Source organism: Salarias fasciatus, chromosome 19 (assembly GCF_902148845.1).
Source record: "Salarias fasciatus chromosome 19, fSalaFa1.1, whole genome shotgun sequence".
NCBI classification, from domain to species: Eukaryota; Metazoa; Chordata; class Actinopteri; order Blenniiformes; family Blenniidae; genus Salarias; species Salarias fasciatus.
The window spans coordinates 7367538-7394186 of record NC_043763.1 but is presented as its reverse complement, the minus strand read 5'-3'; the positions used below and the strand labels follow the sequence as shown (position 1 = coordinate 7394186).

At 43.5% G+C, this 26649-nt stretch overlaps 1 protein-coding gene across 3 annotated transcripts in view; it reads left to right on the top strand.

Annotated features, from left to right (window-relative positions):
* The first annotated feature begins 850 nt into the window (after window positions 1-850).
* The window catches only part of col12a1a (collagen, type XII, alpha 1a), a 52543-nt gene continuing 26744 nt past the window's right edge, over window positions 851-26649 (top strand). For 2 of the 3 annotated variants that reach the window (XM_030116681.1, XM_030116682.1), the window contains exons 1-25: window positions 2633-2702; window positions 6493-6609; window positions 6692-6835; window positions 7141-7194; window positions 8376-8639; window positions 8726-8890; window positions 9143-9316; window positions 9434-9724; window positions 9817-10419; window positions 11113-11391; window positions 11485-11760; window positions 11850-12122; window positions 17062-17331; window positions 18794-19060; window positions 19285-19477; window positions 19568-19692; window positions 21391-21540; window positions 21632-21751; window positions 21846-22010; window positions 22102-22248; window positions 22828-22967; window positions 23692-23821; window positions 25116-25261; window positions 25759-25888; window positions 25978-26114. In XM_030116681.1, coding sequence (XP_029972541.1) covers window positions 2633-2702; window positions 6493-6609; window positions 6692-6835; window positions 7141-7194; window positions 8376-8639; window positions 8726-8890; window positions 9143-9316; window positions 9434-9724; window positions 9817-10419; window positions 11113-11391; window positions 11485-11760; window positions 11850-12122; window positions 17062-17331; window positions 18794-19060; window positions 19285-19477; window positions 19568-19692; window positions 21391-21540; window positions 21632-21751; window positions 21846-22010; window positions 22102-22248; window positions 22828-22967; window positions 23692-23821; window positions 25116-25261; window positions 25759-25888; window positions 25978-26114 — 4830 coding nt within the window. Of the gene's footprint in view, window positions 989-2596; window positions 2703-6492; window positions 6610-6691; window positions 6836-7140; window positions 7195-8375; window positions 8640-8725; window positions 8891-9142; window positions 9317-9433; window positions 9725-9816; window positions 10420-11112; window positions 11392-11484; window positions 11761-11849; window positions 12123-17061; window positions 17332-18793; window positions 19061-19284; window positions 19478-19567; window positions 19693-21390; window positions 21541-21631; window positions 21752-21845; window positions 22011-22101; window positions 22249-22827; window positions 22968-23691; window positions 23822-25115; window positions 25262-25758; window positions 25889-25977; window positions 26115-26649 lie in introns of those variants that run through there. The other variant, XM_030116680.1, reaches the window with a different exon arrangement.

The following is a 26649-nucleotide window of genomic DNA, read 5'->3' as shown; positions in this document are numbered from 1 at the left end:
TATGAATTCTATATTAAATATATGAACAGGCATAGCTTTGATTTAACCTTAAACTAGCGTCCTAAATCTTCCTTATTTTCTTTTTTTTTTTGGGACTAAAATAATGAATTTGTTGCCCAGGCCAGCTCTTGATGTTGCTGATAAAATAACTTCACTCCTTAATTTAACAGATTGTGATATTTTACTTCCAAAGAGTAGCAGTTAATCAAAAAACAAATCTATTCAAATTTATTTTTAAATATCAAATGTTCTGTATGGGTTTGTTTTTAATTTAATAATCATTGTAGTTCCTAATTGGTGCCACTAGATGGCGCAATAAACCTGTCAGTCAGCGAGTGAGGGCTCGGACCAAACTTTTCCCATTAAGCAGCACATTGCATTTATAATAAGAGGAAACTTACTAATTTCTCTCGCAGCATCTTGAGAGCATTATGAGAAATAGCTGAGTTGTGAAACAGGGAGGTTATTTTTTGTTAAAAAGCAGAGAAAATAAAACTTTTTTTAATTCCAGTTGACATCCGAGTAAATAAGCTGGATGGGGTTGCATGTTGCGCAAATAAAACGCTTCCCCTCCCCGGTTGTTGTCTGGCCAGATGTGACCCTGCTGTGAAGTCATACTGGCATTGGAAACTCATTAAATCTCTCACCAAAGGAATGCAGGAGGGAGGGAAAGAGAGAGAAAAAAATCATTTCCAACACCGGATCGGTCTTAGCGGGGGACATGCATCAGGCGGGAGGCAGAGCTTTCGTAAGAGGCGCATTATATGATGGTAAACGGAGAGCCGGGAACGGCCCCCCTCCCTTATTAAGAAGCTGATGGTGGAAAGATTCTTCCCACTTGGAAAGAGGCTTTCCCTGCTCGGACATCTGCTGGCGGAGCTTCCAGTAGCCAGAGAGAGGAGAGAGCGCGTCCCGCCGCAGCTCCCGAAACTTCTCTCTGACTTCTCCACAGGCAGGCTGCTCGTTTTTTTAGGGGGGATTCGAATTGGTGAGTAACAAAAAAGCATTTTATTCATAGCTATATTCTCATTTTTGGACACATTCAGGGTCAAAGATGATTTATTTTCATGGAATAGAATTTAGAGAAGTTTTACGCATTTTGTGCGCAATTGCGCATCAAATATTTTCACCCATATTCCAAACAAAAGCCATCAAAAATCCAGCTGTAAAACTTGAAAATTTCACAAAACTTATTGGAAAAAGATAAATAACTTCATTTACACTTATAAATGGTTTGATCTCTCTTTTTTTTAGAATAGTTTTGAATGAAAATGTTGGATTTTTTCAGCACAATATGGAAATGCAGTGCGTCCATAGCAATTAAGACTGTTTTTTTGTGATGTTTGATTTATTTGGCATTGTTTTATTAGAAACTTTTTTTTTTTTTATTATTGTCTGAGGAGCCAGAAGACAGGTTTCGGCCCCTGGAGCTGCAGTGTTCCTGCTTGGGCACCAGGAGGGGCGCACAGCCTGTCTTAACATTTAAACTAACTGGTCTGCCTGTCGTTTTTCTAAAGAAAAAAAAAAAAGTTAATACTGGTTCTATATCTATATTTATATATATTTCTTTTAAAATATTTTTTTTTAGAAGAATTTGGTCCACTTAATTAAAATACACATTCTGCTTTCAAAAGCTGCAAAAAAAAAAAAAAAAAGCAAGATTGTAATAAAGTTCTGAGATAAGCAAGGACATTCAAGATTAAAAAACGTTTTAATCAACCCAATCTATATTTTTTTGAAGCACATTAAAATTTTTCAAGCTTTCAACCAGAGGAGGAGAGCTCTGAAAACTAATTAAACAGGAAAATGTTGAGATGACAGTAAAAATTTAACTGCAAGTTGCTTTTCCCTCTACATTCTGTTTCACTGTCAACCGCTGGCATTCAGTCCAGTTCACCAATGTGAATATTTGAGCACAGAACTGAAAAGTTATGTCACTGTAAAGAAAAAGAGATTTCAAGCTGATATTTTTTTTTTTTTTTGTTAAAATAATGAATTTAAATGTTATCTATCTAGCTCGTATTGTGGGTGCAGACAGTGTAAATTGTACTTGAGTGTAAGATAAAATACTTGAGAACAAACAAGATACTACTTAATAAATCACATTAATGTGAATAATTGTGGTGATTTCCACCCAAGCGAGGGAAGACTTGTACGCTCTAAGCAAGTCAAAACCAAATATGTATGACCATGTTCGATCTGCCAGTACCAGAGAACACTGCATTCCTGATGCATGTCTATGAAGTCAAACCCGATAAAGATCAGCTCCTTGCTTCTCTTCCCCAGTAGCTGCGTACCTGCCGCTCGCTGCCTCCGGCTCTGGGTGTCAGCTGAACGCAGCGAGGTGTGGCACATGTTGTGCAAGAGGGTCTAGATGGATCTTGCTCTGTTTGTGCTTATGATGGATAGATGGTTAAATAATTAGAGTTATCAATCTGGATTCAAATTAAAAGTAACATAACTCAAGGGGAGCGTTTTTGCCCGCGCTCCTTTGGTTATGTAATTTCAGTTCAAAGCAGACTGGGATTTTCCTTTGCATGTTATAAAACACACCGATCTGTAGCTTGAATTCACTCTTTCTCCTTTTCCTCCGCAGACTGATTGATGCGCTGCTGACTCTTTAGGGCCAAACATGAAGCTCGGGCTGTCGCTGGCCTCGGCTGCCTTCCTGGCAGCGCTCTTCTCCTCCATAGACGCTCAAGGTAAATGAAACCACCTGGACCCTCTCCACTCACACACTCTCCTCTTCTCCTTTACCTCCTCTTTCCCTCCTTCTTCTTATTATCCCCTCTGGTAATTTATGCTACAGGAATTACCCCTTTCACTTTAAAGGGAAGGCTGACATGTTTTGAGAGTGGGGCTGTATGTGGTACTTATCACCGGGGTCAGCACGGTTTGGAGAAGTGGTCAGGCTGAGGTCTGGAGCGTGTTTGATCCTTTCAAAAGAGCTAAAATCTCAGTTTTCTTTTGTCCTCAGCTCTGCATTTTCCAGTCTAAAAAGTTCAGAGATTATTCCAGCTGCCATGTTTGGTAGGATTATGGATAAGTGCCTCATTCAGCCCCACTTCAAATAGTGTAATCCATCCCTTCAATGTCAGGAAGTCATCACTTTGTCAGCGTCGGACTGTCTGTACTGATAAACTGAATAAAGTCTCTTTCTTGTGTTTGCTATTTTGACTATGTGATTGACTCCTTGATGACTGTTATGTTTTCTTTTTGCCTCACTCGTTGCATATTTTGTCAGATTTGTCTGTCGAGACTCATTTACAAGCTTTTGATGTCCGATCCAGATCCAGGTCTGGCTTACTCGTGTTTCGGGGCTGCAGTTTTAGTTTTTTCCTGCTCCAAACCGATACTTTCGGGAGCAATTTTCTCGTTCAGATCTGGCAAACACAACAAACCAAGCATGATGAAGTTTCTTTTTACAGTATCTAATTAGATGCAATAAAAAAAAGCACGGCACGAATCTACAAGCCGAAAGTTATATTGTAAAATAATGTTCCTCGTAAATATTTGAAGTTTTGCTGTGTTAGTTTTATGACGGCTGTGCTTTTTCCATAGCCAAAAAAACGAAAAAGGGAGCAAAATCCCTGGTAATTAGGTATTGAAATGCTAAATCAGGATTAAATCAATGTGTGCTCGTCAAGTTAAAGACGATAAAGAATAAGTTTTGACAGTATAATTGCTGAACGCAGTTTCACATGCACACAGTTTGGTCTAAAATAATGGCAAGTATGGAAAACTGCTGCCCCCCCCCCCCCTGCTTTGGAAGCTCCGCTGCGCGGTGAGAGGAGTCTTCACTCACATATCTCCACTAACGGAATGGAAAGATGAAATACGAGAGCAGCCAATTAATCCGCAGACAGCACAAAGACAAAGAGCCTTTTTTCTCTCGGCTCCTTTTTGCGGGCTTTTTGCAAAAAAATGCTGAGTTGCAAGACATATGGAAAGTTAATATGCAGTAATGTTTAATGTCAGCACATGTTGCGGAATTACTTTGGCATCTGTCCGGCCTCTTTGGGAGAGTCGCCGCTCTTTCCCTCCTCCTTCTCGGTCTCTCCTCCTGGCAGCGGCTCGGTTTCGGGATTTGCTGGCTGACTGGAGGTTGAGGTAACGCAACAGTAGCCAGGCCGCGGACCCTCCGGGGTCCCAGAGGTGCCCTTTATATTAGAAACCGATGGGACGGACCTCCATCTGACACACGCGACCGCAACATCCAAATCTCATCCCCACGATTGTTATTCCCAACTTTACTGCCTTTGTTTCTTGATTACATTGTAAAAAACCACAAGGACATGTGCTCCGAGAAAGCCTCACAGATTGAAAGGACGTGCTCGGACAGCTTCGCTAGGACCCGACGTGGGAGTCGAAGGCGCGTCACGCAACTGAAGATCATCCTAAAAAAGCCCTTCTCGATTTATTTAAATCCTTCGTTCCGTCGTACTCATGCTCCAAACTCACCCGTCTCGGCCACGCCCACACACCCATGCCCCGGCACACACCTCTACACCCCCCCCTTAGTGTTGGAGATGCTCTCTGGTGGAGAAATGAAGGGAGACAGGGTCCATCGGGACTCCTTGAGTTGAAGTGCCAGGTTGGTGATTCTCCCATCCCAGTCTCTGAGTATCTGGTGGGCTCCTGTTCGTCGTCTGCCTGTACATTCAGTGTGTCCCAAGCTATGGCGCTTTGTCCTCATAGTGTATTTTACAATGATATTCTTGGCCTCCTCCTCCTCCTATTAACAGCAGGCATGAACCGATGTGACACAGCTCTGTGCTGGTTTCTAATGCATGACGATTGATCGCACCAGTGATGAAGCACTGGTACCAAGTTCAAAAGAACCAAGTTTAAGTTACTAAAGTTTCCATTAAATACTAATTGATCATGTGAGAGTCTTTAGGTTGCATGTAAACACAATGCTATCTGATTTTTGCATGATTTGGCAGGAAAACAATTCATTTCAACGGCATAGTGAGTAACGGTACGTAAAAAGAACACAAACACTTTCATTAAAGACTGAAGTAAAGCAGAGCTGTCAAGTCCTCATTAACTCTAAACTCACACTCACTGTTGGATGAAATAGTAAAACTCGGTTGAATTTTGGATTTCCTGTACTTTCAGTCATTATTCAACAGCAGATCCATATGCAGTAACTTTCCCTTTGAAAATAAAAGTCAGAGTTAATCTATGTGACCACTGCACCTACAACAAATCATTCAGTCTTGGTATTTATTACATCGTTACATTTAATTTATGACTTTTTCTTCAACGCAAAGTTGCACAGCCCTGTTTTCATGACTTCGTCCTCAGTTGTTAAAAATCCTGCTTCTATCACCATTTGCATGTAAAACAAGGACTGATGTTTAAATACTTTGCTTTACAACAGCAAAGAGAAGAGATTCCCAAGGTGAACGGACACTTTGGTACTTATCTCTTCAGATTACTTGCATGTAAATAATACAAGCCCTTTCCCCTCACCTGCAGCCCTCCAGACCTCAGAATAAGAATATCATTTTAAAATATGTTTGTCGTCTCTGTCTGTGTGGTCCCAACTGTACATGGAAAATACTGTCCAGTCCATCAAAGTTGTTGAGTCAAACAACTTTCTCATGTACATGATGCATGACGCTGTGATCAGCTCGGTGTGAAGGAGCGTGATCCTGTCACACTGTTTTCTTGTGTGTGTTGATTTTTTTTTTTAAATTAATGTGTACACCTTCTCTGTTATAGTGTATTTGATTGACCACAGAAGTCTTGTTCTCTCATGCCTTCTCATGCATTGTGCTGTCAGTGAAAAAGTACACAAGAGTCTCCAGCGACGAACTGTGTATTCTTTTTTAAAAGGTTTGCAATGGATGTGTTACTCACTGAAGAGTCTTAACCAAATAAAAACCAAACCACCTCTTCTGTCTGTCAAATATGTTTATATACAACGTATATAAAACATATGGTGTCCAATTATGTGGAGATTTACGCCAACAAGTACACGGCCAGTTCGATTCCATTGTATAATCAGTAACTTGAGAATGATTGTTGTTTTTTTGTACCCTGAGCTCAGTCTTTCAGTGTGTGGTCGGGGGCATGCGATGTAATGACTGCACTCAGCATGTGTTGGATGGTTCACTCAGTGTTTGCGTGGAGTCGTGCTCATGATATTTGTATGAAAGTGCTTGAGTTGCCGGCCCGTTCCGGGCCGGGCAACTCAAACAAGCGCCATTTTGTTCCAACCCCACCCCCCCCAAAAAAATGGCTTCTCACACTGTTTTTCAATGTCGTTCCTTGTTCCTGTCACCCTCGCCAATGGACGTCACTGCTGTGTGTCTCTGCCCCCCAACAACAAACGAGTCCGCTTCAGTCTTGAAGCGTTTGTCGTTGGGAATTAATCTGAATGCTTGATTGAAAATGCCTTTACTTTGATCAGAAATAAAATCAGAATCATACATTTTTGCCGTATGTATTGGGATTTAATGCTATTTTGTGTCTCCTTTGCAGTGGAACCACCTTCAGACTTGAAATTTAAAATTCTAAATGAAAACTCAGTGGAAATGTCATGGAGGAGACCCTCATCAAGTATAGAGGGCTTCAGAATATACGTAACCTCAGATGCAGGTTGGTAGAGACTTATGTTCTGAAACCAAAAACACTGTATAAGAAAGCTGGACCTCATTAATGATGTATATTGTCTTTTTAGATGAACCGACTCGAGACTTTACCCTTGATGCATACGCCACCACGACCTCGATCACTGATCTGACACCTGACCTGGACTATTCAGTGTCCATAAACTCCTTCTATGGGACAGAAGAGAGCATCCCAATCTTTGGACAACTGACTAGTAAGTACATGCTGATGGTTTGAAGAAATCTCATTTGCCCTCTGGAGGATCAGACAGTGAAATCTCTTCAACAATACCGAAAACTCTCTTTCTGCAACAGAATAAATTCAATCACATTATTGACCTGGTGCACTGGTGACATCTAGCTTCTCTTCTATCTGTTTATAGACTTTATATTTGCTCGTTATTGCTAAGTTAAGTGTCTGAATTCACTTTCTGGGTCAGCCTTTCATGGCGCGTCAATGTTCTTGCTCTTTTTTTCCATTGGACACATAGTGAATGAGGGTGTGCTTCCTGTGTTTCAGTTCAGTCCAGTAACACCAGTGAGCGAGTCAGGAGGCCACAGTCCGATGCAATCAGTGAGTATGTTTACTGGGATGTCAATCAGGATTTGAACTGGGCCACCTCTCACTCCCTACCCCCAAGTGGCTTTCCAAAAAATGTAGATGTATTTTCCGACCTGCCACCATAATATTTTTTTTTTTTACCGGTGGAATGATTTGGTCAGGCATGCATGCACCTTCCTTTGGGGCGGTTGCTGGGGGAGCAGACAGGACTTTGACAGTGACTGGGAAAGCACTCATTGGTTCCTTTAATTGAAACCAGTGGGAAGGTTTAGGAAAAAAAACCAACAGGGGGCTTAATGCCAGGAGAAAAAGGTTATGTTATGTTTCATGGGGGTTGTCAACCAGTGATGCCTTTATTGTACCACCGAGACCGAGAATCAAGCGCTACGTTCTTAATCGAGTTGCCAAACTATTTTCCACTCATGTCGAATCTGTGATGACTGGCAGTTTTTCCATGACCTTACGACTTGAAACTGTGAGCACAATTCCAAAACAAGCCTTTGTTAATCTCCTGCACTAAAACCATTGTTCTTCAACATTAATTTTGAGCCCTTTGACTTAATAAAAGTTCCCTTGGTTGTGTGGCTTCGGAGACATAAGGATTCAAATTTAGAGTCAATGAGGCCGGGGGGATCGAGGATTAAAGTCCATCCGCAAAGGCCTGGCCAATCATTCCGAGAGAGTCGTCTTAAATGTTCCAGAAAATATCACCTCTGATTTAAGACCCTGTGGATTTGAGAGTATAAAAGTAAAATCTTCTGGTGGAACCTTTGTAGAATGTTTAGTCTATGAAGCCACTTTTTTTTTTTTTTTTTTTTTTTTGCCTCTGTCTGCTGGAATCACTCTACCAGCCCACTGTTTGGCACAGTCTGACGTTTCCTTTGATGTCAGAATGCACATCTCTCTGCGATCCAACTAACTGTCAAGGATCTGATTTTATGTAGACGGACATGAGAAATGGACCAATATGTCATATTTTTCCAAGATCAAGCTTTTTCTGCCTTGCCATCTTTGGATTGGAAATCAATTTAATTTAAGACTTTATAAAGATGTGGTTTTCTGCATTTTGGGTTTTTACACTCATCATTAAACGCTAGTAAAACCCAAGCTGTTGCTACTCTGGATCGATCACAACATGCTGCATACTCTCTGATCTTGAATAACCGCCATGTTTCTCCACCGTCTTTCTGCAGAGTGCTCAGTCAGTGCAATTGCAGATCTGGTCTTTCTGGTGGACGGCTCATGGAGCGTGGGCAGAGAAAACTTTAAACACATCCGTAGTTTTATTAGCGCCCTGGCTGGAGCCTTTGACATTGGCGAGGACAAGACCAGAGTGGGCGTGGTTCAGTACAGCACTGACACCCGCACAGAGTTCCCCCTGACCCGCTACACCAGACGAGGAGACCTGCTCCAAGCCATCAACTCACTGCCATACAAAGGGGGGAACACAATGACAGGTAATGTGCTCATTAATTTGGTGATTTTGATGAATTTGACATTGTGGCGAGTACATTTCTTTTAAAGCTTGCGCACTCTCCTTTAGGTGACGCCATAGATTACCTGATACAAAACATCTTTACTGAGGCGGCTGGATCCAGGAAAGCTTTTCCAAAGGTAGCCATGATCATCACCGATGGAAAGTCCCAGGACCCAGTGGAGGAGCATGCTAGAAAGCTCAGGAACATCGGAGTGGAAATATTTGTTCTAGGTATGGTTTATTATTCAGTGTTCTGTTGAATTTTCTCTCTCCCATGTGGAAGACTGCCTCTTCTTGGAAACCAATTGGTTTTCCACTGATTGCTCATTGCAAGATCCACATTTGGCTCAGAGAAAGTGTAATACTGTTTTTTTCCCCCTTAACATAGACAATAGTCTTAAACTGTCAACAGTCTGTCACAGCTGTGCAGCAGACAGCAAGAACACGTGAGTTATTGGTTTGGTTTTAAATTTCCTCACTCAGGTATCAAAGGAGCAGATGAAGATGAGCTGAGAGAAATGGCTTCCATGCCTCACAACAAGCACGTGTACAATGTGCCCAACTTTGACCAGATCCAAGAAGTACAGAGAAAGATCATCAATGAAGTGTGCTCCGGTGTCGATGACCAGCTAAGCTCACTTGTCAGCGGTGAAGAATGTGAGTTGAATATTGTTCATTAAAAGTCCATGTGGGATTCAAAATAGATGCAAAAGAGTTTTATTATCCAAGTAAAACATTTTCTTATTTCTTGTTGATTTTTTTTTTTTTCCGCAGTGGTGGAGCCAGCCTCTAACCTGCAGGTCACAGAAATTGCCTCAAAGTCAATGAGGGTGACGTGGGACTCATCACTCGGGGAAATCACGGGCTACAAGCTCACCCTCATTCCCATGCTTCCTGGAATGAAACGCCAGGAGCTGTACATCGGACCTACACAAACATCCATCAACGTCCGTGACCTTTCCCCTGAGACCGAGTATGAGATCAGCCTGTATGCCCTCAAAGGTCTGACCCCCAGCGAATCAATCATGGCAATGGAAAAGACCCAGCCTGTCAAAGTGTCAACCGGTACAGTCATTTGTTTTTGTGCACATGTCTGTATTCTTCTCTGATTCCCTGCTTATTTACAATTTCTCCCTTTGTGTCCTGTCTTTCAACAGAGTGCTCTCTGGGTGTGGATGTGCAGGCCGATGTGGTCCTCCTGGTCGACGGCTCCTACAGTATTGGATTACAAAACTTTGCAAAAGTCCGTGCCTTCTTGGAGGTTCTGGTCAATTCCTTTGACATTGGACCCAGCAAGGTCCAGATCAGCTTGGTTCAGTACAGTCGTGACCCTCACACTGAGTTTGCTCTCAACACCCACCACGACATCAGTGCCGTCGTCAAAGCCGTGCGCACCTTCCCCTACCGTGGTGGCTCCACTAATACTGGCAAGGCCATGACTTACGTCCGCGAGAAGATCTTCATCCAAAATCGTGGCGCGAGACAGAACGTCCCTCGCGTCATGGTCCTGATCACCGATGGAAAGTCATCAGACTCGTTCAAGGATGCGGCCACCAAGCTGAGGAATACTGATGTGGAGATCTTTGCCGTTGGTGTGAAGGATGCCGTCAGGACAGAGCTGGAGGCCATTGCCAACGAGCCATCGGAAACTCACGTCTACGAGGTGGAGGACTTTGACGCGTTTCAGAGGATCTCCAAAGAACTGACTCAGTCCATCTGTTTGAGGATTGAACAGGAGCTGCTCAACATCAAAAAGAGAAGTAAGTATGATAGCAGAATATCTGATTTTATCAACTACGACCTGGAATGCGTCCACAGTTGGTTGTCTTAAGCTCTTGGCATGACCCATGGTTATTGTCTTTTGAGTGATGGCCATTCTAAAACTCTATTTTATTTGGACATTGAGCCACTGTTTTATCCAGATTGTTTTTAGTAGCATAGTGGTTCAGCGCCAGTTCTGTCAGAAGGTGCAGACTGACTCTTAAATCTACAATATTTATACTAAGTTGTTGTCAAGCTATCACAGCAAAAAATAATGATTCATTACTCATTGCCTGCCAGTTAACAATACATATACTCCTTACACTGGGTTTTTTCTTCAGTGTTTTTCACACTTTCTCATGTCAAAGCTACAGAAACAGCAGTGATATTTTAACATGGTCATAGTTGGACTGAAAAGTCCAACTCAAGCTTAGAGAAATAAAAAAGTTGTAGCGGTTTTACACAGCGGTGAAATGGTCTTGTTCCACAGTCTGCGCTTGCAGACACTGAAGCCTGTATCCAAAAACATTCGCCAATTAGTCAGTGTAACATTCCAAGATCAAGACCAGAAGCAAAGTTCAGCCAGCCTCATAAATTTAGCAGATTTACAGTTTGATTCAGGAGTTTAGATCCAATTGTGATTTGGACTTGAAAAACAGACATTTTTAACAAAAGTAATCTTTGTTTTCCAGGTTTGCTTCCACCCAGAGACTTGAGTTTCTCAGAGATTACCTCCCGAAGCTTCCGCACCACCTGGACGGCTGCCGCCGCCGATGTCCTGTCTTATCTTGTGCGTTTCCGCAAGGCTGAAGATGTCACAGGAGACTACATTTCTATGGCAGTTCCCCATGATACCACCACAACTGTTCTGCCCAACCTTTTCCCCCTCACCACATATGAAGTCAATGTATTTGCACAGTATGAAAAGGGAGACAGTTTCCCTTTAACTGGTGAAGAAACCACTCTGGAAGGTGAGTTATTTGCTTGGATTTGGTGCACGACAGCGGAAATCTTTTAAAAGTCTTTCAAAATTGAATCTTTTTTTTTTTTTTTTGCTGTTTCAGAACAAGGACCTGTACGGAATCTACGAGTGACGGAGGAGACAACCAACAGTTTCAGGGTATCATGGCTAGCTGCTCCAGGTTCAGTGATCAGGTACCGCCTGACCTACACTCCAGTGAGTGGAGCAGGAGAAGTACTGGAGGCTCAGACCACTGGACCAGAAACCACCATAGTTCTCCAGGAGCTCTTCCCCATCACCACCTACCGCGTGTCTGTATCTCCTGAGTACGCTTCGGGTGTAGGAGGTGCAATGCAGGTGGATGGTACCACCAAGGAAGGTGAGTACAAAAAACTACAAGTAAAGTATTTTGAGACCTGAATTTTTCTGCATTTGGTTTTTTTCTCATTCATTTTTGTTCACTTTTAGTCCGTGGCTCTCCTCGTAACCTTCGTGTCTTTGATGAGACCATATCCACAATGAAGCTGGCCTGGGAGGCTGCCCCGGGGAACGTTGTTCAGTACCGCATCGCCTTCAAACCTGCTGACGGAGGCGAGAGGAAAGAGATTTCCGTTAAGGGAGATACCACCCAGGCTCTGCTGAAGAACCTCCGGCCTACCACTGAATACGAACTGTTTGTTAGTGCTCGGTATTCCTCCGGTCTGGGCGACCCTCTCCTGGGTACAGGAACCACATTAGAAGGTAAGAGAAAATGTCACGCTGCTAATGTCTAATTTGAAGCCAATGGGCATGATAGGATTAGCTCTGTGGCCAAATGTGTGACAGAATGCGAAGCATGCTTTGTGGTTGTGGGCTCAGCAAGACAGAACTGCTGAGTAGATAAGTGCATTGTTGTGTTCTGTTTCTTTTCAAGAAACCTCAGATAGCGTAGCACTGACAATCAGGGAAAGATGTTCAGCGTTTCAAGCTTTTCTGGGTCTGGCATTCCATGAACCTGAGAGTTTAGGTAATTTAGATCGTCTCTGAGGACTCCTGAAGTCCCTACAAAAAATGTAGCATCTGGTATTTCTCACAAGGGAATAAATCAAAATTATATAAGTTGCTTTAACTTTGCAAGGTTGGTTGAGTATATGAGCTGTGGTCACTCAGGAAAAGAGGGGGATGTGGCACTTGATGTAATTCCTTTGGCACTTACTGCAGGTAGGGGTGGCTTTGCCGCCCATGACGGCAGTGAGATGGAAATGGATGTGGAATGCTTGTAAACCTAGAAAACCTACGGGATGACTTGGAACGGGCTGAGAGAGCCCTATGCCTGCTAATGCCTTTACATCTCGGCCTGCCTGGAACATACAAGTTACTGTTTTACAGGGCTTTACAAGACAGATTGGGGACATTTTGTGATGAAAAACAGACTTTTTTGTGACTGATTGCAGCTGAGTTCTGACTCCTTGGACAGAAGTTATCTATTGACAGCTGTGGGCAATATCATACAAGACACAACAAGGGGCATGCCTGCTGTGCATGTGAGATAGGTTGTTATGGTGCTACACTGCAGGAAAGAAAATCAAAGAGACCTTATTTTTCAAATGGGTTATGAAACAAGGTACCCCGTCCTGTTGTAGAGCATGTCACTGGATGTATGTCAGTTCTACTTGAAACCTGTTGACTGGATCTGAAAACTGACCCTGACTGCTATTTGTTAACCTTTTTGATATCAGCCTCTGAATTTCCCTTTGACAGAAAAATCATCTGCTTGGTTTAGAGATGATGAAATGTTTGCTGTTAGAAAGAGTGAAGTGTTGTTTGGGCAATAGTGTCATTAAAGTTTGGAAAGACAATCAGCTTGGATGGGGTTCATTTTTCAGATTTTGTTATGGTTGTTTAAAGATGTGAGTGCAAGAAACAGTTGGACTGTATTTTTTTTCTCACTTTTTAAGAGTACCATGAGTCTGTTTTTAATCATGTCCAAGCTGTGCTCAACCTGGAACCAGCTGCAGTTTGAGCTCAAACTTCACCAATGCTTTTTTTTTGGCTGTCAGATCCCCTTTGCTGTGTTCATATTTAATCGAGGCAATAATTATTCAATCACATGATCCTGCCTCAGACGGAATTGAGCAAAATTTCCTATCTTGATCCTCCGGTGAAGACATCCGAATGTCTGTTTACCTTCTGGTTAGTCCAACAATGAGAAACGTGGTTTCTTCTTCTTTTTCCACCATTCCCACATTGGCCAGATGGCGTGATTTAGATGACAGAGTGGATTTCCACAGGTCAGGTCTGTGCTGTCATCAGCCATACACCCCCACAGGAAAATCAAATTCCATGACAAAGCACTTTGCTTTTTTGTCAAGTCCATCAAGCTGACATGACGTGAGCATGCCCCAACACTGATCTCATTGTTTTGAGTGCCACTCTTTTTGAGTGACCCACTCTGTGAAGCACATGTGGGCGAGAACTGGAAGAGCAGGCCTGCACAAAGGCTTCCCTTGTCGCCCACGGGACTGGAGCCAATACAGAAGTCTTCAGCAGGACAGAATTATAACATCCTGGCATGACTTGGGAGGCGCTCAGAGACAGTGTGATGGGAACGCTTAGGTGAATGTGGATAATATATACAAACAACCGCAAATTATTTACTTAAAAGGAGGGAGTTTTATTTAGCATGTGGAAGATGTTACCTCAGAGTACCTTGGAAGCTGGTTGGGCTGTCTGACTGTCTGGTCTCAGGGTGAAGCCGTCTGTTCACCTTCCTGCAGGGTGGGGCAAAGGACAGGCAGAGGCAAAGAAGGGAAGACGAGGAAAAAAAAAATCCCAACAATGAGAACCACAATGCCTCTGGGTGGCTTTGTGGATGAAAAGCTCAGCCCATAATAAAGAGGTCATACGTTCAAGTCCCCCTAAGCACCAGCTTGACTCATTTCTTAACTAATTGCGTGGCATCTGAAATGTTTAAACCTGTGGCACGGGGATTTAGCTTCTCCTCACTACCTTTAACTCGCAGAACAGCATGACGCCAGGTGAAACTTTCCCATCTCGGTTTGATTTCCTATAAAACCGATGCCTTCAGCTACTTTCAGGCAGTGCCAGACATATTCACTGGAAATGTTTTGTTCTTAGCCGCTCTAAAGGTCCTTTGAGGTAAAAAGTCAGGGGCTGGCGAGCATGGCTGACAGTCACTGAAGACTTTATCATGTGGCTCATATTTTTTTTTTTTGGTCTCAGTGAATGAAGAGCAAGAAAGGAATGGAAGTTTGAACTGAGGGTGCCAAGCCTGGGATGATAATGGCTTTTCTTCAGTTGTTTTTAAGGATTTTGCAGTGCAGCCTTTGAGTCAATATTTACTTCAACAACTGTTCTGTTATTATCCAGATAAGATGCAGCCAAACTGAAGATATCCAAAGCTCATGTATATAAAATAATTAGTAGTGTGCTGGTTGACTACTGATTATCATGTGCCCTTTCCCTGCCTGCTGGCATGATAGTTTTTCTCAAGCGCAATCATTTATACCTTCAAGCTTTTGACATGTCTGGCTGCAGATGTGAAGGGGATGTCAGCACATGCCCTGTGAAAGAGATCTTATAATCGTTGGTTGTGTCATGTGTGGTTTTCCACAGACATGGGTGAGGCATTAATGTGAATCGGTGAACTCCTTCAGTGGTAGATCTTAATGTGAGAGTCCTTCAGCTTGATTGAGTGGGACGGGCCGGTGGCGTTGGTTATTACTGATTAGAAAACTGCGTAGAAAACACTTACTGAAAAAATATTGAATCATATTTACCATTCCCCGAAGCTGTTTGCTTGGTCTGTGGACCATGTGTTTCGTGTATGCTCAGGCTATGCTTCTGAGAGGCCCCTTCTCTTTTAGCTTGTCTGTACTGATGAAAAGTGAGCCACTGTCTGCAGAAGTCATTATCTTGTGATCCTTCTGCCCTTGGTTCACACACACAGCCGGAAAAGTCAGTCAAGTTCATCTGCTGCTCTTTGCTTGGCAGGGATAACTCTTTTGATGGAATGATTGCGGTATTTATTGGTGGCCCGCGCTGTTTTTCATGGTCCTCCCGAAATCTGGAACTCTTCATTAGTCGGCAGCGGTCGGGCTCGTTTGCCTTGATAAGTAGCCCCTGGTTTCAAGATGCGGGCCGCTCTTGCTTGCCAGGCTGCTGTTATGTTTCTGCTCAGATGAGTTCCCAGTAGAGTCCGAATGGATGGAAGCAGGACTGATGAGGGAGTCACAGGGTGACGGACACACAGTGGCTTCCGTAGATGCTTTTAATTTGTGGTAAATTTGCTTCCATTTTTGTTCAGTGTGATTGCCTTTTCAATTAAACCTCATTTGGAGGGATCTGATGAATGAGGTTTGAGTCAGACCACCCAGCTCCACGGCCTGTTGCCTCTGATTATATTGTCATTAGCTGCTGGCATGTGAGGGCTTAAGCCTGAGCATCAGGACCCCAGAGGTTGTGAGGAAGGCTCTGCCCATCCTCATGTGGTAAATCCAGCTCCTCTTTACAGCAGCCAGGCTGGAGAGTACATTTAAACATTGGTCTCCATCTCAGCCAGGCATATGTTAGCCGCTCATTGTGAAGCGGTGCCACAAAACCCCCTCCTCTGCATCTCCGTGTTGCCTTTCATCATGATCTCCCAGGAAAAGTGAGCGAGGCGGGGAGGGAGCGTAACATCTGCAATTCTAGCAAACACGCTTCGGTGGCTCGAGTTTCCTCTGTTAAAATGGAAAATTAAAGTGCTGCTGGGAGAGGTGCTGAGGATATGTGATGTGTGATTAGTTTTGCAGAATTTTTTCCAGTGGTCTTGTAGTATGGAAGGGAGAAAATGGGGTTGCTCAAGCGGTTCCTGAGGGGTTAAAGCGGAGACAGATGAGTGATTGCTGAAGCTTTATCATCGGGGTTGTTCATTTTGACCGTTCTTCGTCTCGCTCACTTCCTCAAATCTCCATTTATCTGCATTAGAAATCAGCACCAGCTGGAGTAAGCCATCACTGTGCTGGAATTCCGTCAAGCAATATTATACTTAGACCACCATTTTAGCTGAGTTTTCTTGCACTAAATCAAGGCTTTGCAGCCACATGTTGCTCTTTAGTCCCTCTGCAGAGACTCTGCGAAGCTCTGACAAAATACTATGCAACTGTAGATTTTCAAACGGATAGGTTAGAGGGTAAAACTTTTGATTGCAAAAAACTGTTAAGATAATTAAAAGTTGAAAAGGACAAACATTTAAAAGTGAGTCTGAATGAATAAAGCAGCTTAAAATGGATACAATAGTTAAAAATGGTAAATTGGACAACATATTGGAAGAAATCAGATATTTCTAATGAAATGATCTAACCAGCACGAGAACCGGTGATGCTTTTTATTGCCTTTAGATCCCGACAGCTGTTAAGAATAATATCTTTGAAAAACATCAGGGGAGGATGGTCCTCCCACACTTTGAAAACTCTAGTTCTCGGGGGGTTCTGAGGCTTTGCCTGCTGGTTGTCAAAATTAGATCTGATCATTTGAGAGAAAACCATAACAACACATGGTTTTTATTTTGACTTTGTCTGTTACCGACAGTGAGTTTGTCTGCCAGGGTTTGGCTTTACTGGCCTTTTTGACACAGGGGGAGGGTGGGAGCTTCCGTACCCTTTCTGTCTGTAAGAGGTCTTTTCTTTTCCCCCCGCAGAACTTGGCTCGCCCAGAGACTTAGTGACTAACGATGTCACCGATACCAGTTTCGGTGTGTCTTGGACCGCCGCCCCGGGGAACGTTCGCCAGTACCGGATCAGGTGGAAGTCTCTGTTCAGCGACGAGACCGGCGAGAAGTCCATCCCAGGAGACACCACCGCCACGGTTCTGGACGGTCTCACCCCGGAGACACGCTATCAGGTGTCCGTGTATGCCGGCTACGGTCACGGAGAAGGCCAGCCGCTGGTTGGAGAGGAAACCACGGATAGTGAGTTACTTTGGCTGCTTTAATCCATCAATCATCCACCTATTCTTTTCCTCGCTGTTGTTTCCTTTTCTTGACATCCTTCTTTCTTCACTCCATGTTGTGTTTGGAGTTTCTGCAGTCTCATCTTAGGGTTACTTCAGAAGTGTCAAGCTAAGTATGTGTGATGCAACTTTACGGCAATGAAAGCATGAAAGCTCCATTACCACAGAGGGACAACCCCCCCTCCCCAAATTTAATAGTTAGGGATTTTGCTAAAACCCAGAAACGCAGGTCCAGACGTTCTTCTCATAAACACATTTTAAGCCCTAAAGTTTTACGAGTCTGTTAAGCCACCAGTGTAATTTAAGAAATCATCGCTGAGCAATCTTCTGTTTCTTGGGCTTCTTGTGAAAAATGGAAACGGTCAGCATCACCTACTGCTCAGTTCAGCTCGGAGATAGCGTCATGGCTGCGGCCATTTGCTGGAACCATTAAAAAAGAGGACTCCATGTGCACATCTTAAAGACTGTGCGTGCGTGTCACATGTATTCACAGAGGTGATCTCATGTCCGATGCACCTGCGCTCGGTTTTTCATGGGAGATGCAGGACAGATAGACGCCGGCCTCTCCCCTACTCAGACTACACTCACGCTCGGATGAGAAAAGCACATTGAATGGAAACTCGCAACGGTTGGGAGGGATCCTGTGCACCAGTTCGTAAAATGGAAAAATATTTCCAGCAGTCGTTCGTGTTTATTGATTCTGGCAAGCACAAAAGGTGGCATACACAGCGAATGCCACCATGAGGCCGCTTTGTAGACAGAAATGTTCGCTTCACTCATTCCTTCCTTTGCTTTCACCCACTATCTGTTCTTCTTCTCTTTCCCTCTGCTTCACACAAATCTCAAGTCTCCTCGGGCCGAGCCACACACGGCAAACTTGGATGCATTGCCATTTTCCATTAATAAAAAAAAAGGCCTTCTAAAGTAGGGCGTTCTGAATATTTTCCCCAGCTTGTTTTGAAGTCTGACAATTCACACTTAGCCTTCCTGCTCCCAAAGTAAGAAAAACTCCACAGACTCTCACACGATGGAAAATGAAAACTATGGGCTTTCTTCAAGCCCCGGCCCCAAAAACGCCCAACTAAACACGATCAATCATACCCGTTGGTGCCTGCTTAATGTATACTTGTGGAGAGCTGAAACATTTAGGTGGGCCCGCATTCACACGCATATGGAAACTGCACAGATATCCAGATGAAAGGCTGCAAAGTAGTCAAGCGTGTTGCTGTTTAGTTTACTTACCAGGAGGAAAGCCATGCTGCTTATATTTCCGAAGGTATATTGGAAACATGGGTGGTTAAATGCACATTTAGCACGTATTCCATCCTCACTTGGCACGAAGTGTACGTTCCCCTGTCACTCTATTCATTCATCATCTTTTCTCTTTTAACCCTCGTTTCTATTCCCCCCTCCGTTTGCAGTTTCAGCCGCTGGCAGAGCGATTGTTGTCTCAGAGGAGACGGAGAAGAGCATGAGGGTGACCTGGAAGCCAGCTCCTGGAAACGTGCTCAACTACCGCGTCACCTACAAACCCAAGGCGGGAGGGCGCCAGCTCGCAGCCAAAGTGCCCGGCGGCAATACCACCACGGTGCTGCGACGGCTTACTGCCCTCACCACCTACGAGGTCACCGTCCTGCCCGTCTACCGTACCGGAGAAGGCAAAACAAGGCAGGGAGAAGGAACAACATGTACGTTGGCTTGTCATTTGCTATGCCAGACCTGGACATCATTTTGCTCTGGGAAATCCTCAATCAAATGAAAAGTACAGCTGTTATTGGCTTCATCACATCTCAAATGATCAAATTTTTGACATCATTGACCATTATTACATGATCCGTGTGCTACACCATCAATGCATTATTTTTCATACCAAATGCACAAACCGTGAAACCAGCTTGTTGCTTCTCTCCAGTGTCTCCTTACAAGGGTCCAAGAAATCTTCAGACGTCAGAGCCGACCAGGACCAGCTTCCGTGTCACCTGGGACCCTGCTCCCGGCGACGTCAAGGGCTACAAAGTCACTTTCCACCCCGTTGGGGAGGATATCGACCTGGGACAGCTTGTGGTTGGTCCCTATGACAACACTGTGGTGCTGGAGGAGCTCAGGTTTGTCTGGAAGTTATTTTCTCTAGACGTCCAAAAGTCTTCTCTTTACCCTTCAACATGTTAAGATTGTTTTCCTTTCCTTGTCTGCAGAGCTGCTACCAAATACATGGTGAATGTCTTTGGTATGTTTGATGGGGGAGAGAGTATGCCACTGGCTGGAGAGGAGTACACCACTTACTCCGATGCACCTGATCCATCTTTTCCTCTTGAGCCAAGTAAAGTTTCCCAATATTCTACCCAGTTTACAAGGTTTCGGTTGCTCTGTGACGCAATAGGGAACACTTAGCACAATGTTGGATGGTAGAAGTTGCTGGAATGGTTCTTGTCGTCCTGTAGATTGTCTGTCATCACCTGAAAGGCAGCGTCTCCAGTATGTTTTGTCTTTCTGAGGCAACAGTCAAACAGTGAAGACTGGGTTACATAGTAAATTTTTTTTGCGAAGGAAAATACTCGCTAGCCCCACGCCTTGTAAAAGTTGGAGAGTTCCTCGAAATGCCTTTCCTCAGAGCTAATTGTGTCACGCAATGATAGCGGTAATGGCAGTTCCATCTGTCTGCCTCCTTCTTGTTTTCTTCACTGTGACTTCGGGCTTCCGCTTTTAATTTCCAGCACATAGAACGTTTTTGCACTTATAGAACCTTTTTACTGGCCAAGTGTGACTAAGTGTGAGACTAAGTGTGGTCGGTTTGCCCACTTTGCTGATATTTTGCTGCTGTACGGGATGAAATTGATGAGGTGTAAAAATTGTACATGTCCTTTTACAGGTTAGTTCTTGATCCGCCTCTGGACCTGAACGGGTGTGGCACATGTTAAAACATGAACATTCTTTTTAATGTCTCCCTCTAATTTACCGATAACAGTTTTACATAACATCATCTGCACTGAAGCATCACGTCCTTCACTTTGTGATGGCTCATTAAGTGTCACATCTTTTTATTTGTTACAAATGTTAAGTGTTAAATCAAACACAAGTAGTTACTTGAGGAGGTAATTTGTGTGTTAAAGCAAAGTAGTGACACAGTTCTGAGCTGTCAGCCTAATGACTGGTTCAGCTGGTGGTAGTTTGAAGACAGATGGTTGTGCACACTTGTTATTTTGGTGTGTTTGAGTTAACCAGTCATAATTAAAGTTGGATAATTCCCTCTACAAGCACTCCGCTGCACATAAGGTCTCAGCAGTCATTTTAGACGTCTTCTTAAAGAAACTGATGTATAGCCCAGCCCCCACTTTGCCTGTAACGGACAAACCAGTTTGAGACATGTGAATATGTTTTTGTAAAGCTGCAAATTCAATTTTTTGTTAGCAAAACATCCTGTAAATCAAGCATGACCTGTTTTCAGTTGCAGACAGCAGCAGTTAGTGCACCATCTGCATGCTGCAGCTGCGACACCCGCAGCCCTCATTTAGGTACCGAGGATCGGATGCCTTCCTTGTCATCACGCAGGTGTTTGGAAAAACAGGATATGAATATTACCCCGTCGCTCTGGAGGGCACAGCCATCTCTCCAGTGGAGGCCTCTGATGTGTCATGTGCTGTTAAAGTCATGCTCTCCTGATCCGCCCCTGGGACTGACAGAGAAATACTGCCTCAACATGCTGCAAGACATGGAGAGCATAATCAGAACTCCGTGATGATTAAACCTGACAAATTTGACAAAAAAACTAAAAATCTGGAAAAGTGGAATGAAAAATACTCACTAAATGTCCTGTTTTTTTTCCTGATGTTTGTTACAGATTGTTTTATGATGAAATTGTATGACATGAACCTGTCTTTCTTTCTTTCTTCACCTGCCACATTTCCTCATTCACTTGTCACGCCGTTATCTCCCACCATGCACTCTGTCCAGCCTGCGTGTTCGTTGAATATCATATGATCCCCGTTCCATTGTGACACACGAACCTCTGTCCTGCCAGATGTGATGTGTAAGAGCAATGCACAGGCTGACATCGTGCTGTTGGTGGACGGCTCCTGGAGTATCGGACGCCTGAACTTCAAGACCATCCGTGCTTTCATTGCCCGTATGGTGGGAGTCTTCGACATCGGGCCTGACCGCGTCCAGATCGGTGCGTCTGCCTAGTATAGGCAATAATGATTGACGTTAACCCAATCGAACAAAAGGAACAAACACTTACTGAGGGTTTTTGGGGTCTTCAGGTCTTGCTCAGTACAGTGGAGACCCAAAGACTGAATGGCATTTGAATGCGCATCAAACCCGGGAGTCTCTGTTGGACGCCGTCGCTGGCCTGCCTTACAAAGGAGGAAACACCATGACCGGTTCGTTAACTTAGATTTTCCCACATGGCATTCGTCCCTTTGTGAGTGATGTAGCGGTCTTGATGCCCAATGTTCTGTCATGTCTTCAACGCAGGTCTGGCTCTGAACTACCTCCTCCAGAACAACTTCAAAGAGAACGTTGGGATGCGACCCAAAGCTCGAAAGATCGGCGTTTTGATCACTGACGGAAAATCCCAAGACGACGTCATTGTCAACTCTCAGAACCTTCGTGAGGAGGGCATTGAGCTCTACGCCATCGGTAAAGAAAGATCAGCGTTCCTGGTTTGAGGGGGCTCACTGTGCGATACATATGTTTAAAACCATACATATGTTCAACTTCCGTCTCGTAGGTGTGAAGAACGCCGATGAGAACGAGTTGAGATCCATCGCCACGGACCCGGATGAGATTCATATGTACAACGTGGCTGATTTCTCCTTCCTGTTGGACATTGTGGACAGAGTCACTGACAACCTCTGTAACAGTGTCAAGGGACCAGGTATGTGTGTTATTTCACACCAGGCTCATCTCTGACTGAAGCCCCGATGAACAGCGGAAAGAGCTCCAAGCCAAGAAGTCTTTTACTTTACAAGAACTAATAACAAGTCCGTACTGGATTTGAAGCCAACTGCTTGGCTCTGAGATATTTGATAAGCCGACTGTAGTGTACAATACCGCAGACACGCACACAGCTACATGTCTGACCCACCATGGAAAGCAACACGAGATGCAGAGAACCAGCCAAAGCCTTACGCTTTATTGCAGATGTATTATTTGCTCCTTCTCCTAATACTCTGTCTGAGTCTGGAAAAGGAAATCACCGACTCAATCAATTTAAATACCTGCTATTGGACCCTGTCAGGATAATACTTAAGAGGGATACAACGTTAAGCTCTTATTAAGTGCTCTGTTCTGTTAGGACTTGTCGCCACAGAGGCATGTAATAGTCTCATCTATTGCCAAGTGAGGGTTTTTTTTCTCAGGAGAAAATGAAGCTGGTCAATGGCGGACGGTGTCCAATGCCAGCTGTGGTTTCTCATGCATCGGTTTGTGTCCTCCTCTGCTTACATGTAAATAGGAGGCGCACCAGATGCACCCACTGATCTGGTGACTTCAGAAGTGACTCACCAGTCCTTCAGAGCCACCTGGACCGCCCCCGACGGACCGGTGGAAAAGTACCGCGTGGAGTACATGACTGTGTCCGGACGCCCCATGCAGGTAAACGCCACATCCTCAGCCTCACTCACGCGTCAGACCGCAGAAGCTTTCCTGTTTGGGCTTTTGATTAGGACGTGTTCCAAACCGTGGCTCTGATTGTAATGAAGAACTCCACTCAGGCTTCTATTTCCAGCTCTCTGTTTGTGTTGGGGTCTTACTGTTTTGGTGTCTAATTACATTACGGCTTCACACGGGGCAAGGAAAGAAAAACACACAGCTCTCAGTGTTAGAAGATTAGAAAGCAAATAATTGATTTCATGAATGATAGCTTCACCGGCCAAGCTGCGTCTTGGCTCCAAAGTGCGCGGAAGTGAAGCAATTTTGGCGTCTGAATGTAATTACATGTAGGAAATGTTTGTTTTCATCCAGCTCCCATGGTTTTGTTTAATAGCTAACATTGTGTATGAGGCTTTATTATTGTTTATAAATTGAAGATGGAAGCCCATGCTGATTTTCAGTTTAGTGAATCTCAACGGATTTCTGGTTTTAATAAGAAAGTTGAAATCAATCCAGGAAATGGGATAATTGGTTGCTTGGCTGCTAAATTGATCCCGTTTTCCCACGTCCAGCACACCAACAAATCAAATTGCACATGTAAAAGTAATAAATTACATTTTGCTCTGAAAGTATGTACTGAAAAACGTAGCGAGCTTGTAACTCATGAATGCTCTCCACTCTGTTCCACATTGTTCCTTCAGTAACAGTCTCTTGTCTCTGTTATTAGGTGTTTGTGGATGGGACTGAGACCACGGTGGTTTTGCAGAAGCTTAACCCCTTGACACAGTACCTGGTCAATGTTTATGCCGTGGTGGGAGAGGAGAGCAGCGAACCCCTAAAAGGACAGGAGACCACATGTAAGTCTTCTTGTCTGAGGTTTTTTTTTTTCCGTACTTGGCTTTGATGTAAAGAGATCCACTCATAAAAGAAAATCCACATATGGTAAATGTTGCCAGTGAGGATGTAAATTACCCAGATTTTACAATGTAAACAGCATTACATTTAACACTAGTAAAACCAGCCTAAGTAGTCTTTGATGATAAACTTTACCTCAGACCGTTATACGCTACACTTAATTAAAGAAGTAAAGCTCTAAAGCCTTGATGATTCAGAGTCTGACATATAAGATTTCCACCTTTTAGGAAACTTAAAAAACTGGCTTGTCAGTGAAAAGCTGTTTCAATTTCAACGTTTCTCTTTTGCACCCCCTCAGTCTTTTATGAAGAGTTGCTCTTTGAGTTGGCTGCCATCAGTGAATCTCTCAGTTACGTAACAGACTTAATGGACTTGGAGACGGTGAATACTGTGTGGTCTTTATTTATATAATGTTCAAAGGTGGTTTATCCTGGGCTTGTTTATCAAACCATCTGTGGCCACACAGAAATAGCAAAAGTAAGGACTGATTAAATAGTCACACTTTGGTTAGTCACAATATTAACTTCTTCATTTGTTTCTTTTGGGATGTTGTTTCTTGTTTTACTGTTGCTCTTTACCAGCAAGCAAGAAATAAGATGATAAAATTACAGATGTAATGAAAACAAATACTCAAACTAATGAAACAAATGAAATCGTGAAAAAAAAAAATCAAAGACGTTGATATTCAATAAAACGACATTTGCAGATCTTAAAGTGGAATACTGTCAGATTAATGAACTCAAATCAAAAAGGCTGCTGATGATCAACTGAAATGGTCTTTTTGGTCTTGCTGAAAATAAAGTAAAAGATTTTCAAATCACAGCAATTTAATTTTTTTTTCCTTATTCAAGTTAAAAAAAAGCTTTATCCAATTAAAGATGCTAGATAGGCACAGAGTTTCTTTGTTTTTAACCCACTAGTAACATTTGTTTGGATAAAACTATATAGTTGTGTATCATCTGCAAACTATGGATGGCAAACAACTTGTTTATTTATGATGAGATTAAATTAAAAGATGAATAAGAAGAACTTAAGTGGGCCAAATACTGGTCCTTGTGGAACCCCATGTTACTGTTATTTGAACATTGATCAGCAATAATGACAAAAAAACTTCTCAAAAACATCCATTAAAACATCTCAATTTCAAAAATGGCTGATACACTTTCTGAGAATCAAAATTGGCTTGATGGCTTTAGAGGCATTCATAAATTTGAACATCCTTGTTTTGTTGTCCAGTGCCCCTGAGCGCTGTTCGGAGGATGGACATTTATGATGAGCAGATTACCACGATGCGCGTGAGGTGGGAGGAGGCTCCGGGAGCCACGGGCTACATGCTGCTCTACAGCGCCATCAATGCCACCCAGCCGTCCGTCGAGCAGGAGGTAAGATGCATTCTGGGAACATGAGGGAAACGGTATGAGAGCTGTGGTTGTGAGGAAGCCATTAGTGCGTGCACATAGGTTTATGTAAGCTGGCTCATATGCGCCAAGCATTGCTGAACACCAGAAGTGGCTCAACGTTTTAACCCACAGTTACTAGTCTTTGAGTAAAGACAGACGCCACACAGTGAAATAACATGTTGCAAAGCAGCCACTGTTTGCTTCATCACTCAGCAGGCGAGAGAAAAGACATAATACAGAAAAACAATGTTAGTCACAACGGAATAGTTGAAAAATGAGCTCACTCTGCCAGGGGAACATCATCATTTGTTCATGAGGCGTAAAACCCAGTGGGTCAAAACAATATTAAGCAGATGTAATTTGAAAAGCATATTTCCCTCACTGTTTATACGCACATTTTTCTTTCTTTCTTTGTCACATAGCAGTCCCAGTTTTTCCATCTGACTTCATGTTGCTTGTTTGGTTTGGTGTCCTTCCAGATGAGAGTCGGCGGAGATACTACCGAAGTCCAGCTGAAGAAGCTCCTCCCCAACACGGCCTACACGCTCTCCCTCTTCGCCCTCCATGGAGAATCAGCCAGTGAACCCTTGACCAAGCAGGGAGTCACCTGTACGTGACTGAACCATCTTGACCTGATTTCATTTATGTTTCACGTGCAATATAAAGAAACTGATTAAAAATGCTGGTTCTTCGGTTAGTGCCCATGCCACCAGCGGGTGAGCTGAGGGTTCGAGACGTCACCCACAGCACCATGTGGCTCTACTGGGACGCTGCTCCCGGTCTTGTTCAGAAGTACCTCATCACCTACCAGCCTGAGGATGGAGAGCCTAAAGAGGTGAGTTTGCCACTTTGCTTTCAGAGCTTTGGACCACCCACAGGTGAAGTAAACTGGTAAATTCTTTATTAGACTGACTTTGCCAGCGTAATGCAAACTGCAGCTGGTTGGGTGGACATCAGGGAAAGTACTGGAGGCCAGTAAAAAGATTTTAAAACAATCGGAACAGGAATTGGAAAGACCCAAAAAATTGGCAGTGAAGGTAGAGAATATAATACTTGATATTTGCACCTTCTCCATTGGGAGTTCTTAAGCCACCACTGTCTTTTTTTCCATTTTCATTTCTCTAAATCAGCTGGATCTCCAAAGCGCTATACTGTGAAATTGACTGATTCGGGTACAGCCCAGCGAGAGAAAGCTGATCCGCCCAAACAGACAGTAACAATTAACATTCACTGACAAACAATCCATATGGATCATTTACAAAATAAATACAGGTGCACTTGTCATTATTAGTGTTTGTTTCGATTTCCCGTAGTTTTATCCCTTCTGGTCAAGTTTACTACTAGTTTTATTAGTGGCACATTAAAGCTGT